Source organism: Pituophis catenifer, unplaced genomic scaffold, assembly GCF_029215685.1.
Source record: "Pituophis catenifer annectens isolate HBS135680 unplaced genomic scaffold, rPitCat1.0.hap2 SCAF_2, whole genome shotgun sequence".
NCBI lineage: Eukaryota > Metazoa > Chordata > Lepidosauria > Squamata > Colubridae > Pituophis > Pituophis catenifer.
This window is the reverse complement of record NW_027256882.1, coordinates 108856398-108869610: the sequence shown is the minus strand read 5'-3', so window position 1 is coordinate 108869610 and position 13213 is coordinate 108856398. Positions and strand designations below refer to the sequence as shown.

General features: G+C 36.1%; 1 protein-coding gene across 2 annotated transcripts in view; it reads left to right on the top strand.

Moving 5' to 3' along the window:
• JAKMIP2 (janus kinase and microtubule interacting protein 2) overlaps positions 1 to 12773 on the top strand; it is a 41623-nt gene extending 28850 nt beyond the window's left edge. The window contains exons 11-20 of one of the 2 annotated variants that reach the window (XM_070933950.1): positions 338 to 400; positions 1537 to 1635; positions 3601 to 3699; positions 5415 to 5468; positions 6527 to 6592; positions 8762 to 8830; positions 9791 to 9868; positions 10711 to 10914; positions 11469 to 11534; positions 12723 to 12773. In XM_070933950.1, coding sequence (XP_070790051.1) covers positions 338 to 400; positions 1537 to 1635; positions 3601 to 3699; positions 5415 to 5468; positions 6527 to 6592; positions 8762 to 8830; positions 9791 to 9868; positions 10711 to 10914; positions 11469 to 11534; positions 12723 to 12773 — 849 coding nt within the window. The remainder of the gene's footprint in view (positions 1 to 337; positions 401 to 1536; positions 1636 to 3600; positions 3700 to 5414; positions 5469 to 6526; positions 6593 to 8761; positions 8831 to 9790; positions 9869 to 10710; positions 10915 to 11468; positions 11535 to 12722) is intronic. The other variant, XM_070933951.1, reaches the window with a different exon arrangement.
• The last annotated feature ends 440 nt before the right edge of the window (positions 12774 to 13213 follow it).

Genomic DNA, 13213 nt, shown 5'->3' with positions numbered 1-13213 from the left:
AAATAAATATATAAAAGTATCTTGCTGTGTGTGAGAGAGAGATAACTGTATACTGTAGATGTCCTTGTGGGGATTGCAACTACTTTGATGCTTCCAATAATACCCAATAACAATTGTTTCCATTAATTTATCAAAATTATTGAATTGTTTTAACACTTTTTTTCATTGTGACAGATGTTTTAATCATAGTTGTCAATCGATTGAGCCATAGTTCAGTCATTTAGTGGATTTAATTTTATTCATGGTAATTTAAATTCATTTAATTTAATAAAACCGGTTAACAAAGCCATATATAAATATATCTTTATATTTTATTCTTTTTTAAAAAAATAAATAGGACTCACACTGGGTAGAAGATAAACAACTTTTTATTAAGAGGAATCAAGAGCTTTTGGATAAGGTATGTTCATGCTTCAATGATTAGAAAGGGGTTGCTAGTCTTTTTGTGTTGGGGGGGCACATTTGGAATTCTCAGAAAACCTTGTGGGTATCCTCACAAAATAGCAATAGCACTTAGATTTATATACCGCTTTCACAGTGCTTTACAGCCCTCTCTAAGCAGTTTACAGAGTCAGCATTTTGCCCCCAACAATCTGGATCCTCATTTTACTGACCCCGGAAGGATGGAAGGCTGAGTTAACCTTGAGCCTGGCGAGATTTGAACTGCCAATTTGCAGGCAGCCAGCAGGCAGCAGAAGTAGCCTGTAGTACTGTATTCTAACCATTGTGCCACCACAGCTCTTAGCACTTATGAATAGCACTTAGACTTAGAAGACCACATTTAGAGTACTGCATCCAATTTTGGTCACCACACTATAAAAAAATGTTGCGACTCTAGAAAAAGTGCAGAAGAGAGCAATCAGGATGATTAGGGGACTGGAGACTAAAACATATGAAGAATGGTTACATGAACTGGGCCTGTTAGTCATGGCTAACTTCTCCCATTTATTTTATAAGATCTGTTCTAAGCAACAGTCCATTAATTACAAAATTCAAGAGTTGAAGAAATAATAAGTTCTAAATAATAATTCAGATTTTTATTGCACCATCAGACCATATGATTGAAAGTATCCTTTGTATTTTTGCACAAGGGTCCTTCAGACTGCTCACTTTTCTCAATTGCTAATCTTTATAATATAAATATAAGTATAATAATGTAAAATTTAAAAATGAAGGTGCAGAATCATCAAAAATAATATGCAAAATTATCCTTTGAAAGTTTACTGTCTTAACCACAAGTAAACAATGAATTCCCAAAGTTCTGAATCAGCAAATATGAATCCTTTTGTTATTTGCCAAGTTGCTTTTGATGTATTCTTTCCATAATAAGATAATTAATTAGTATATGAATTATGACTTTTGTAGATGTTATGCTTCCCACAAAAAAGCTGATAATAACATTAAAATAACTGAATAGCTTGCTTCCTCGGTGATTGAGACTTGTAGGAGGGAGCAAAAACAGCAGTGGTCATAAATGTCTAAACAAGTATGTCTTGGAATCATTTCCACAAATTATATATTTAGATCTTTTTCTAGATAGAAAAATTGGAAGTGGAGAACAATCGACTGCAACAGGAGCTGCAGGATGCCAGAGATCAGAATGAACTCTTGGAATTTCGAAATCTAGAACTTGAAGTAAGAATTTGCTAATTTTACTCTGGGGGACTAAGCAAGAGTGAAATCTAAAATTTGTTACTACCAGTTCTGTGGGCGTGGCTTGGTGGTGGTGGGGGGGGTAATGTGGGCATGGCCTTTTTTTTTTTTTTTTAACTTTTAAAACCATTTTTTCTACAACCTCTTTAGCTAAGAGGTTATAAAAAAATGCTTTCAAAAGGCTCTGATGATCCAAGCTGAGTTCCCTGAAAGCCTCTGCCAATCAGGGAAGAAGGCTGGGATCATCAAAGCATTTAAAAGAAAAAACCCTTTTTTTTCTTTTAAATGCCTTTGACGAACCGCGCCATTATCAGAGGCTTTTTTTTTTTTTTACTTTTAAAAGCATTTTTTCGGCCAAAGTTGTAGAAAAAATGCTTTTAAAAGTAAAAAAAACCCTCTGATGATTGTGCGACTGCTACCGGTTCTCCGAACCACCCGCTTCCATCGCTACTGGATCAGGTAATCCGGTCCGAACCGGGAACATTTCACCCCTGGGACTAAGGAGAATTTTAAAGGAGAAAATATTCTTGCAGTCATATGTTGTTCCAAATATTTTCTTTCATATAAAATAACCTGCCCTCCATGTTTGACTGCATTTTATATTTATCAATTAAGTTAATTTCTTATTTTACAAAAACAAAAACAGATTCAGTTATACTAAAAGATAAGAAAACTGAAACTAGCTTGCATAATCTTTATCTTTTTGGCTGGAGGAATTTAGAATGGGTCATAGGCACTTGAGTCTCAAAACCGCTGCAATGAAACCTAATGTGGTAAGCCATGTTGTATAGTTAGGCTGTTGAGCCCCGAGCTTGCCAATTTGATTGCAAACATTTTGTCACCATTCAAGGAGACATCGTCAGTATGTTTTGAGTTGTGCTCGTCTGTCAGAACACAGGTCTTTAAATACCTTTTTCTGTGATGCAAAGCACTCTGAATATTGTTTGTTCAGATATTTCTGAGTCATGCTTTGATTTCGAACTGTTTTATTGGCTGGCTGTTGTTACTGGGCTATAGTTAAGTATAATATATACTCGGAGCTCAAACCAACAGCCTAACTACCAACCCGAGCTACTAATATTCAAACACATTTCAACCATGTTGTACAGTGCTTAAGATATTAGATTAGACTAGGAACATTCAAGTTCAATTTACCCCTAGCCCATGGGTGATTTTGAGATAGTCACAGTTTTTTAATCCAAAATAATTTGGATGATTATTTAGAGATAAAAGGAGTGATATTAGGCTATTTTAGGTTTTTGAAGTCAAGGAATGGGGATGGGATACATACAAATTGAATAAATTATGCAAGTCTATTCATAAAACAGTTATATATAGTAAAGTGCAGAACATGGGAAAAAATTTCCAGGGTGAGAAATAAATAGCTCTACCTTGGAACCAAAAATATTTCAAATGTTCTGCCATGGGACAATGGGAATTGAAAAAGATAGATCACTCACAGGCAAACATATCTCCCATTCTGAATTTAAATCTAATAAAATAGATTATATAAATCTAATAAAATGAAAATGAAATGAAAGAAAGACAACCCAACCAGGGGCTTGCCAATGCTTAAAGGAACATGGAATAAAGTCCCCTAGTTTATCCTAAGCTCAGAGTAAAACCTCAGAAAAATAAAGATTCAGGATGTTTTGTTCTGAGAAAAAAACATCTAAAGCAACCAGGTCAAGCTCAGAACCTGGAAAGGTTCTGAGAACTGCAACAATGAGAATAGGGATAGCCAATCTCAAAACAACATTCTTTTTAGAAGTAAGTGTAACTATAAAGTGCAACTTGTCCTAAACCCTAAGTATGGCAGAAATTTTAACCAAAAGAATATTCTTTCTGAATCAACTAGGTTTTGCTCCAAAAGCAAAATACTTTTCAGGGGGGAAAAATCAAACAAACAGAAAGTGTTAAATGTTTTACCTTATCTTTTGTTTCAAGGAAAGAGAAAGAAGATCTCCACCTTTTAATCTACAAATCCATCCATTCTCTGATGGTGTAAGCGCTCTACAAATCTACTGTATGAAAGAAGGTGTCAAGGTATGTTAACATGAGGTTATTAAAAATAATTATGGTTTTTTAGTATGTGACATCATATATCTTGGTAGTTTTCAAAACATGGAGGGAGAGGGAATAGGGGATCAGTTCTGTCCTTCGCCTACAAACATTCAAGATAATATGTTTATAGAAAGCTTGTATATGTAATCTACAATTTGCAATTCAAGTTAAAACTTAAGTTCCATGCATAGAAGCAGTGGTGGGATGCTGCTGGTTTAACAACCGGTTCGGTGATCATGCGTTTTGCGCGCACACAAGCATGTGCACTGTTTTACAAATACTAACCTTCTGTGTGACCACTTGGGAGTAACACAGCTGAGGCACGGCAATCTGCTCTGCTGCACCAATCAGCTGAGAAGATAAAGGTAAGTAAAGCGCAGGGGCTGGGCCGGGCCGACCTGATCGTCAGAGTGAACCGATTCGCTCCCAGCTGATCATCAGAGCTACCGGGTCATCCGAACTGGTCTGAACTGGTAGAATCCCACCCCTGCATAGAAGACTCTTAAAAGTACAGAAAATGGGCAGGTTGTAATACTTCTTCTATTGTAGACTGAAGAGCAGGCAATGTTTTTGTTAACAAAGGATATAGAGCCTATAATTTTGAACACTCTAAATGTGTTGCCAACAATTTTACTGTACATAATCCATTCTTGATTCATTGTATACGTGCAAGAATTCAAAGCAGCTTAACCATTTATACCTACTGATATTGTCCTCTGTGCATTGTTGAATTCAAAAGGCCTTCTAAGCAAATTTATAAAATCTATAAAAGATTATAGTGTTGGTGTCTTGCATAGAAAATGGAAATATGTAATGTTCCTTGAAGTAAAAGTGGCAATAGAGAATACAGAGCCATGCTAGAATTCTGATTAACATTCTATGTTGGCTAGCATTGTCTACTCTCAATTACAGGAAAACATTTGATACCATTCAGAAATGGAAAATTTGATTACCAACAAATATATAGTGTAGTCTGAATATTAGAAGATATGAATGTTAAATGTTTTTTGTACAAGTCTTAAAGTTGTAAAGAAATGTTTAAGAATCAGTCTAGCTATTTTTCTTCCTCCTCAATGTTAGATTTTCTATACACTAGGCCTCTCACACAAATATTTTTCGCTCCATAAGACGTTCCTGACCATAAAACGCACCTGAGTTTAGAGGAGGAAAACAAAAAAAAAATCTGCCTCTGCTCCCAGCGTCCATGCGGTATTCATTTGACTAGCCCCAAACAGCAAACAGCCTGCCTCCTCCATGTCTGCTGCCTCCGCCAGGGAACGCTGGAGCCTTTGCCTCCCAGCAGCTAATTGGCAGTTGGATCGGCCTCCTGGAATACTGCCAATCAGCTGTTCCAGGCGGTGGGGATCGCTGCCACCGTTTGCCACTGCTGCCTGTCGCTCATATTCGCTCCACAAGACACACAGACATTTCCCCCCACTTTTGGGAGGAAAAAAAGTGTGCCTTATGGAGTGAAAAACATGGTACTTCTTCATTTCTTTTCTTTTGCTAGTATCCCATGTAGATGGCTGTACATTAAAGTCTTCTCCTCCGATTTTACGATGCTTTGAGGCTTTTTCTGCTCCTTCACTTAGGCAATATTAAGTCATTTCTAGATCATCAAGTCCATATTATAAAATAGATACTGTTTATGAAAACCTTTGCTCCTTCTTTTCTGAATTTTATCATCTCTTTTATAGGATGTTAGCATTCCAGACCTTATAAAGCAGTTAGACATCTTGGGTGACAATGGGGTAAGTGATATGGATAGCTAACAAGGTGTTTATAGCACCTAGAAAATGTGTAGTATTGCAGAATAAAAGATCAATCAAAATAAATGAATTTCATTCATTATTCCTCCCTGCTCCATTATTCCCTATTTTTATAAATAAAGAGCTTATCCTGTTTGAATTATCTCTAAATGGGCTACTAAGATAGTATTCTATAACATTTGTGAAGCTTTTAAAATAAAAAAAACTGAAGGTTTTAGACTAGAATAGACTAGAATCAATTTCCCCAATCTGCTATTTACACATATATCTAGAAGACACCAAGTTGAGAAAGACTTGGCTTAATTCCTATGAATGTTGTTCTAATTTTTTTCTAGCCGATCACATATATTAACAGTTTATACAGATGAGACTTTTTTTAGGAAATCAAATTATTTGGGATGTTACTTTTAGATTACTTTTTTCCTGAAGCTCTAACTTTTATGGTTGGTTATCATTTTAAACATTCCTGACTTCGTGGTAAAATATATGTGTAAACACTACACTCACAGATTTTCCATTCATTTGGATGGAAAACATTTTCCCAGCTCTTAATATACAAAGAGCTGTTTCTTCTATTTAAGCAGTACCTCCATTGTGATAGATATTTATATTTTTACAATAAACATCAGCAGCTTTGGGTTACAAGGGCTGCAGGACTAACTTTAAAACCATAACAGTGAGAGTTTTGACTTGAATCTTCTCTCTTTATGCTTTTCACTTTTTACAATTAATTTTTAGGAATGTTATATACGTTCAAAACTTAATGGACCTATTCTGTGGCTTAACTCCATGCCAAAAAGCAACAAAAAATCTCAGTGATTTTTCAGAGGGTCAAAAATGAAATTTGGGAATTGCTCATAGGTTGCTGGTTGGGAATTCCTGTCTAAATAAATATGGAAGACTAGGAGTTTTGCAGTGTATCAAAATCCCTGCATCAAGAAAAGATGCACCAGAGCAAAACTTTCTGACGTTCACCAGATGTCTGCATGGAAAACTATTGCTGCTTTCTTAATTTGATTTTCTGCCTCTTGAATTTTCAGAATTTGAGAAATGAAGAGCAAGTGGCTATAATTCAAGCCAGTACTGTCTTATCTCTTGCAGAAAAGGTATTTTTAAATGTATTTTGTATCTCATGTATATTATTTAATATGAATTGAAAAGTTAACACAAGGTACAGAATTACAAAGAGAAAAGTGCAATCTGTGGGAATATATGTAATCTGTATGTGTGGTGTGAACAAATAAGAATGAAATGTTATCCAAAATGCATCTTTCCCCAAAAAGAAAAAGTAACTGGCTTTTATTATTCAAGTTGAACTTTCACTAAGGCAATCATTTTAATTTGCTTTATTTAACTCTTTCCAATATTAGAATGTGCAGAAATGAATAGGTTAACACTCGAAATTAAAGAGAAGGAATAATCTGATTATTGTAATATATGGGAATTATTTTATCAATGGTTAGAGAATAAATATGAAAAGTGGAAAAAAGAGGAGTGAAATGGAGAAAATGTTTTGACGAAGTTAAATAAGTTAAGAAGAGGATTGTTATAGTATTAGGTAAGGTGTATATTAGTATTAGTATTAAGCTAGGAATAGATTAAAATGATAAATATGGCTGTAAATTGTAATTGTTATTGTATAAAATATTTGCACAAAATATATGTCCCCAGACGACTCACTGATGATGTTTGAATTAAAATAAAATAAAAAATTTATTAAAAAAAAAAGTTTTCCAATTGTCGAAGTCACAGCTTGCTTTAGCCTGTTTGCTGCAGTCCATGTTCATGAAATCAGTATTTAATTATACAGATAAATGTCTAGAGATAAGAACTGCTTGATTAGAGAAACCTCATTATAGAATAATAAGAGAGCAATTAACGATACACTTTAGGTATGCCAGCTACTGGGTTTTTCTTTTAAGTAGAGGAATTATGAAAAATAGCATACTATGATGCATGCTGTAGTAATGTACACTAACTAGGTCAATCTGTACTTTAAATACAGGACAGATGTCTCTGAAGCCTATGGTTCCAAGTCTGCATATCTTTTAATAATAATACAAACCGGACAGCATTCAGTAGTACAGCAGCACAGAACAAAATAGATATTTTGAAAAGACAAAAATATCCACAAGAAGGAATAAATGTATACCGTTAGCCCAAGACTTGCCAAGAGTTTGCTTAGAAAATATTTTCAGACCCAAGACCTAAAAGGTCTGATCATGATCATGATCAAGCCTCTGAACATGTACAGGACATTCCACAATTGTAACTAGCCACCATATAATCTGTAGATTCAATTAAATTCAATTCAAATCTTTATTGTCAGTGCACAATATATGTACAATGAGATTGGTTGAGCTCCCTCAATGCACCTCCCCCAACACAATACAACTCACAGCGAAGACAGAAAATCCCTAAACCAATAAATCATATTAACAAAACACCCAGTCCTATTGCACCAGTGTGAACATGTTACACATTGCGCCGGCCCTGCAGTCCATCATATTACATAGTTATGATGTTATTTCTCATTCAGAAGTCTGACAGCCCATGGATAAAAGCTGTTCTTCAGCCTATTTGTGCGACTGGCTATACTTCTATATCTCCTTCCCGATGGTAGGAGGGTAAAGAAGTGATGACCAGCGTGAGAGTCGTCCCTGAGAATTTTCTTCACTCTTCTAAGGCAACGAACCCTAGTGATTTCATCTAGTGGTATCAGAGGACAGCCCACGATGTTTTGTGCTGTGCTTGCCACCCTCTGTAATGTTTTTCTTTCCGTGGCCATCAGACCAGCATGCCATACTGTGATGCAATAGTACTTAGACTTATATACCACTTCACAGTGCTTTACAGCCATCTCTAAGAGATTTTACAAAGTCAGCATATTACCCCCAACAATCTGGGTCCTCATTTTACTGACTTCAGAAGCATAGAAGGCTGAGTCAAACTAGAGCCTGGTGAGATTCAAACTGCCAAATTGCAGGCAGCCGGTAGGCAGCAGAAGTAGCCTGCAGTACCGCATTCTAACCACTGCGCCACCACAGCTCGATGTGTCAATGCCAGGTCAGAGGATGTAGCCAGGTTTCATTTCTCACTCCTTGTTCCTTGATGATTAGCTGATAGCAAGTGGCTAGAAGCAACTGCAGTCAAAATTCTACGCTCTGAGTTTATAGTTGATGAAATGGAAAGACAGCACTTTGGGCAATATTATAATCCTGAAAGTGGAATTGAAACGCAGACTTAATAATTCCTTTTTTTTCCCTCTCCCCTAGTGGATACAGCAGATTGAGGGGGCTGAAGCAGCTCTGCACCAGAAGATGATGGAATTGGAAAGTGACATGGTAGGAAAGAAAACCTTTTGGGGGTGGGGGCAGTTTTCACTTTATCCCATGCTTATTGATAGTTGCCTGCTGGAATTTCCTTGTTTTTGCCTGAGTATTATTACAGATAGTCCTCGAGTTACAACTATTTGTTTAGCGACCATTTGGAGTTACAATGGCACTGAAATAAGTGACTTATGACTGTTTTTCACGCTTACAAGCATTGCAGGTCATGTGATCCAAATTTGAGCCCTTGGCAACTGGCATATATTTGTGACAGTTGCACTGGCCCTGGGCCATGTGATCACCGTGTGTAACCTTCCCAGCCGGATTCCAACAAGCAGAGTCAATGGGGGAGGCCAGATTCACTTAATGACTACATGATTCAGTTAACAACTGCAGCGAATCACCTAACAATTGTAGCAAAAATAGTCATAAAATGGGGCAAAACTCACTTAATAACTGCCTTGCTTAGCAATGGAAATTTGGGCTCTTTTGCGGTCATAAGTCAAAGACAGTAGTGGGTTTCAAATCCCGTTGCTACCGGTTTGTTTGTGGGCGCGCGCCACTGGTGGGTTGCCCCCCGTTTGCACCGGTTCTATACAACCGGTAGTAAAACCAGCAGGAGGATCCGCTCACTAACCCCAATGTCATCAAAATGCTTTTTGTGCATGCACAGATGCTTCTGTGCTTGCGCAGAAGAGCATGCATATGCACGCAGCCCCATTGCGAACCAGTAGTAAAGGTAAGTAGAACCCACCCCTGGTGCACACACGTTCGGACACACACGTGACACTTCTGCACATGCACAGACGTGTCTGGGCGGGTGGGCAGAGCCTCCCGCTGCTGCCGCTACTGGTTCGCCCAATCCAGGGCGAACCGGTAGCAACCACCATTGGTTAAGGACTATCTGTATATATTTTCTTATTTCAAGAATATTAAAAGTAGTGATTTTTTTTTTCAAACTGTCATTCCATATAGGAGCAGTTCTGTAAAATAAAAGGTTATCTGGAAGAAGAACTGGACTATAGGAAACAAGCTCTCGATCAAGCCTATATGGTAATTTGAAAGCCAAGGATGGAAACAAAAGTACATTTCAGAATGCAAGTTTGCTGCATTCCAGTGACAAATGCATGGGCTTGCAGTATGTTCTCACATAAGTTTAGTTAAAGCAAACTCCAAATTAATGTTATTTTTTTAGATGACAGAGAGGGAGAGAGACACTCGCTGAAGAAGGTCGTCTCACACTTGGGAGTTTGAGAGTTCAATCCTAAACAGTAATAGATGTTTCTCTATCAGGGCGCAAGGAGAAAAAATATGCTGTGAACTACATGTAGGTGTCAGGAAGGGCATCCGGCCAGTAAATGCTTAGCTTTATCCAGTCACCCTGATCCCATCTCGATAGAAGGCATTTCAGGGTCATAAAAAGAAAAGAAAAAGGGAGAGAGAGAGAGAGAGAGAGAGAGAGAACTCTCTATGAAATAATGTGTCAGTCTACTTTTTTGTTCTCCTTACATAAGTGAGAGCTCCAGTGAATATCCGAATTTCTACTCCAAAGGCATAGCACATTACATGTTAACTTCAAAAGGGTGGAGCACTGTGTACGCAAAGGTTTATTTGTCATTGGAATGCATGGAAAAACATATGGTATGTCCTGAAAAGGAGGGGGGATAGGTAGTGGGAGTAAAAAAAAAGTTTACCTTCAGATGTCATATGGAGCTATTAGTAATCATCAGATTTGAGACATTGAATGTCGTATGCTGCATTTGAGAGAAATATATAGTATAGTTATTGTCTATTAATTCCAGTTGGTTCTACTGATTTAAAATATGTACGGAGACAAACAGATGGTTTTGACCCGATTGTATCCCCTTCCAATATTTTGTTATGCTATTGCTTAGAGAATCCAGGAGCTTGAGGCTACGCTTTACAATGCTTTGCAACAAGAAACAGTGATAAAGTTTGGAGAACTGCTGAGTGAAAAGCAGCAGGAAGAACTTCGAACTGCTGTAGAGAAACTGAGAAGGCAAATGCTGAGAAAAAGCAGAGAATATGACTGTCAGATCCTCCAAGAGAGAATGGAATTGCTTCAACAGGCACATCAGGTGAGGTTCAGTGTATAGAAAAACATTAGGGAGGTCCAGTTTATATATGGGTTTCATGGTATTTATTGTTGAGATAAAAATGTGAGAGAAATGATTAAATAAATATTAAAGATTGCTGATCGTATTAGAGAACAATCAATATGTAAATATAAATTTTAATCAAATTAAAATTGTTAGTTTTTATCAGGCCACATTCTTTTTTTTCTTTTTTTTTTAATTTGATTTATATGCCGCCCTTCTCCGGAGACTCAGGGCGGCTTACAATGCGTTAAGCAATAGCCTTCATACTTTTGTATATTTATACAAAGTCAGCTTATTGCCCCCACAAACTGGGTCCTCATTCCCTCCATGTTAAAGTGTAATCCTTTCACTTTATTATGAAACAACGTTTGTCCCTCAACCTGGAAAAGGCTAAAACCCATGTAATTAGAGGGATACTTATTTTTCATATGTATTAGTTTAGAATTTTTAAATTAATTGTCTTCGGACAGACTTCAGAAGACATATTTTTTTATTAATTTGATTATTTATGGATACATTCAATTTGTTTCTAGAGGATCCGAGATTTAGAAGATAAAACAGACATCCAGAAAAGGCAGATAAAGGATTTGGAAGAAAAGGTTGGTTGTTTTGCATTTCTAAATAATAATAATAATAATAATAATAATAATAATAATAATAATAATAATAATAATACTTTTAAGAATTTCCTATTTTATAACACTAGGACTCCACCACTATTTTCAGAGATTTTGATGATGTTTGGAAGAACACAACCAGGGCAAATGATATGCCCCACTAACCAGAAAGTATTTTCAATGTGACTGTTGGGTGTCATTTTTCTTCTAATGATACAAGAATCACCATCTAATCTCTTCTCATTCAGATTCCCTTTAGAATCATACTGTAATAATAAGAAAATAACAGAAATCAGATTTTACCCATTATTCTACCATTATATCAATTTGAACATGGTAAGAATAATCAGCTTAAAATTGTTATTATTATACTATAGTGGTACTATATTCTTTTTTTCAATCTGCCCTTTTATTTAACGGACTGTTTTCTATTTTACTAAGTTAGAATCAGTCAATAAATGCAGATGATTTTAGCTAACTAATATTTTATTTTAGTTTAAAACAAAAATCAAAATAGTTCATTTATCGTTCATTTATATCATGATGGATATTGTTTAAAGGAGAAGACTAAACACCTGTCCATAGTGATTAAACATGAAAAGCTGTTGTTTGTAACACAAAAGCTTATTCATGATGCTATCATTTTGCTAGGTTTTCTTGTTAAACAAGCTTGGTTGTAAAAATGTAAATAATTTGCCCTAAATTAGTAATGTAATCAAAAAGGGAGTTTCAATGAAATTTAGGAAATAGAAATTTAAGGACAAGGATATCTTGTGGGTTGAGTCCCTCCAGTGAAGTGACTTGGAATTCCTCTATGGAGAAAACACCCACTTGTGGATCAGATGATATCACCAAAACTGAAGCCATTAATATTAGATTGACATTAAGGAGATTAGCTAGTAAGATAGAAGCCTTAAATTATAGCGCTGTATGATTTCTTGGATTAAGTCTATTGTAGGGTTGTCAAATTTACATGATAACATCGGCGCCACGTGACAAATCGGGACTTTTCCCCTCTTTGCTAAACTGGATGTGGGCGTGGCCAGCACATGACACATCCAGCCTGTGGGCCGGGAGTTTGACAGCTCTGATCTATTGAATTTTATTCCTTTCAAATTACATGCCATATCTATGATAATAAAAACTTCTTAAAACTATTTTTTCTTGCAGTTTCTGTTTCTGTTCTTGTTCTTCTCTCTTGCCTTTATTCTTTGGCCTTGATGTCAATGTGCCTCTTGGAAGGTAAGGGTGATTCTTTCTTTCTTTTTTGACACCAACATACTCTTTTCCAATTCAATTCCAAAGTAGCATAGTTATTATGTGTATATCTGAACTCACATCAGAGATGACAATGGAAGGAAAGATTGAGCAACTGTCAAATATTTCACCAAGGTCTATTACTTTTTACATGTTACACAGAGAGCAAAAGTTCTGCAAAAAGCTATCAAAGCAAATTTCAGCTACCTATTAAGTAAAATTCAGGTATGTGTAATGTGGACACATAAGACTTTTAAATATATACCTAAAAATTTAAAGCATAATTTATTTTAAATGTAATACATAATGGAATGTTTTCTTTCTCAGTGAAATGTCTGTCTGGCTGAATGTGTATGTATTTGGTATTGGTGTGCATATGTACATATATTATTATTTTTCCTCAT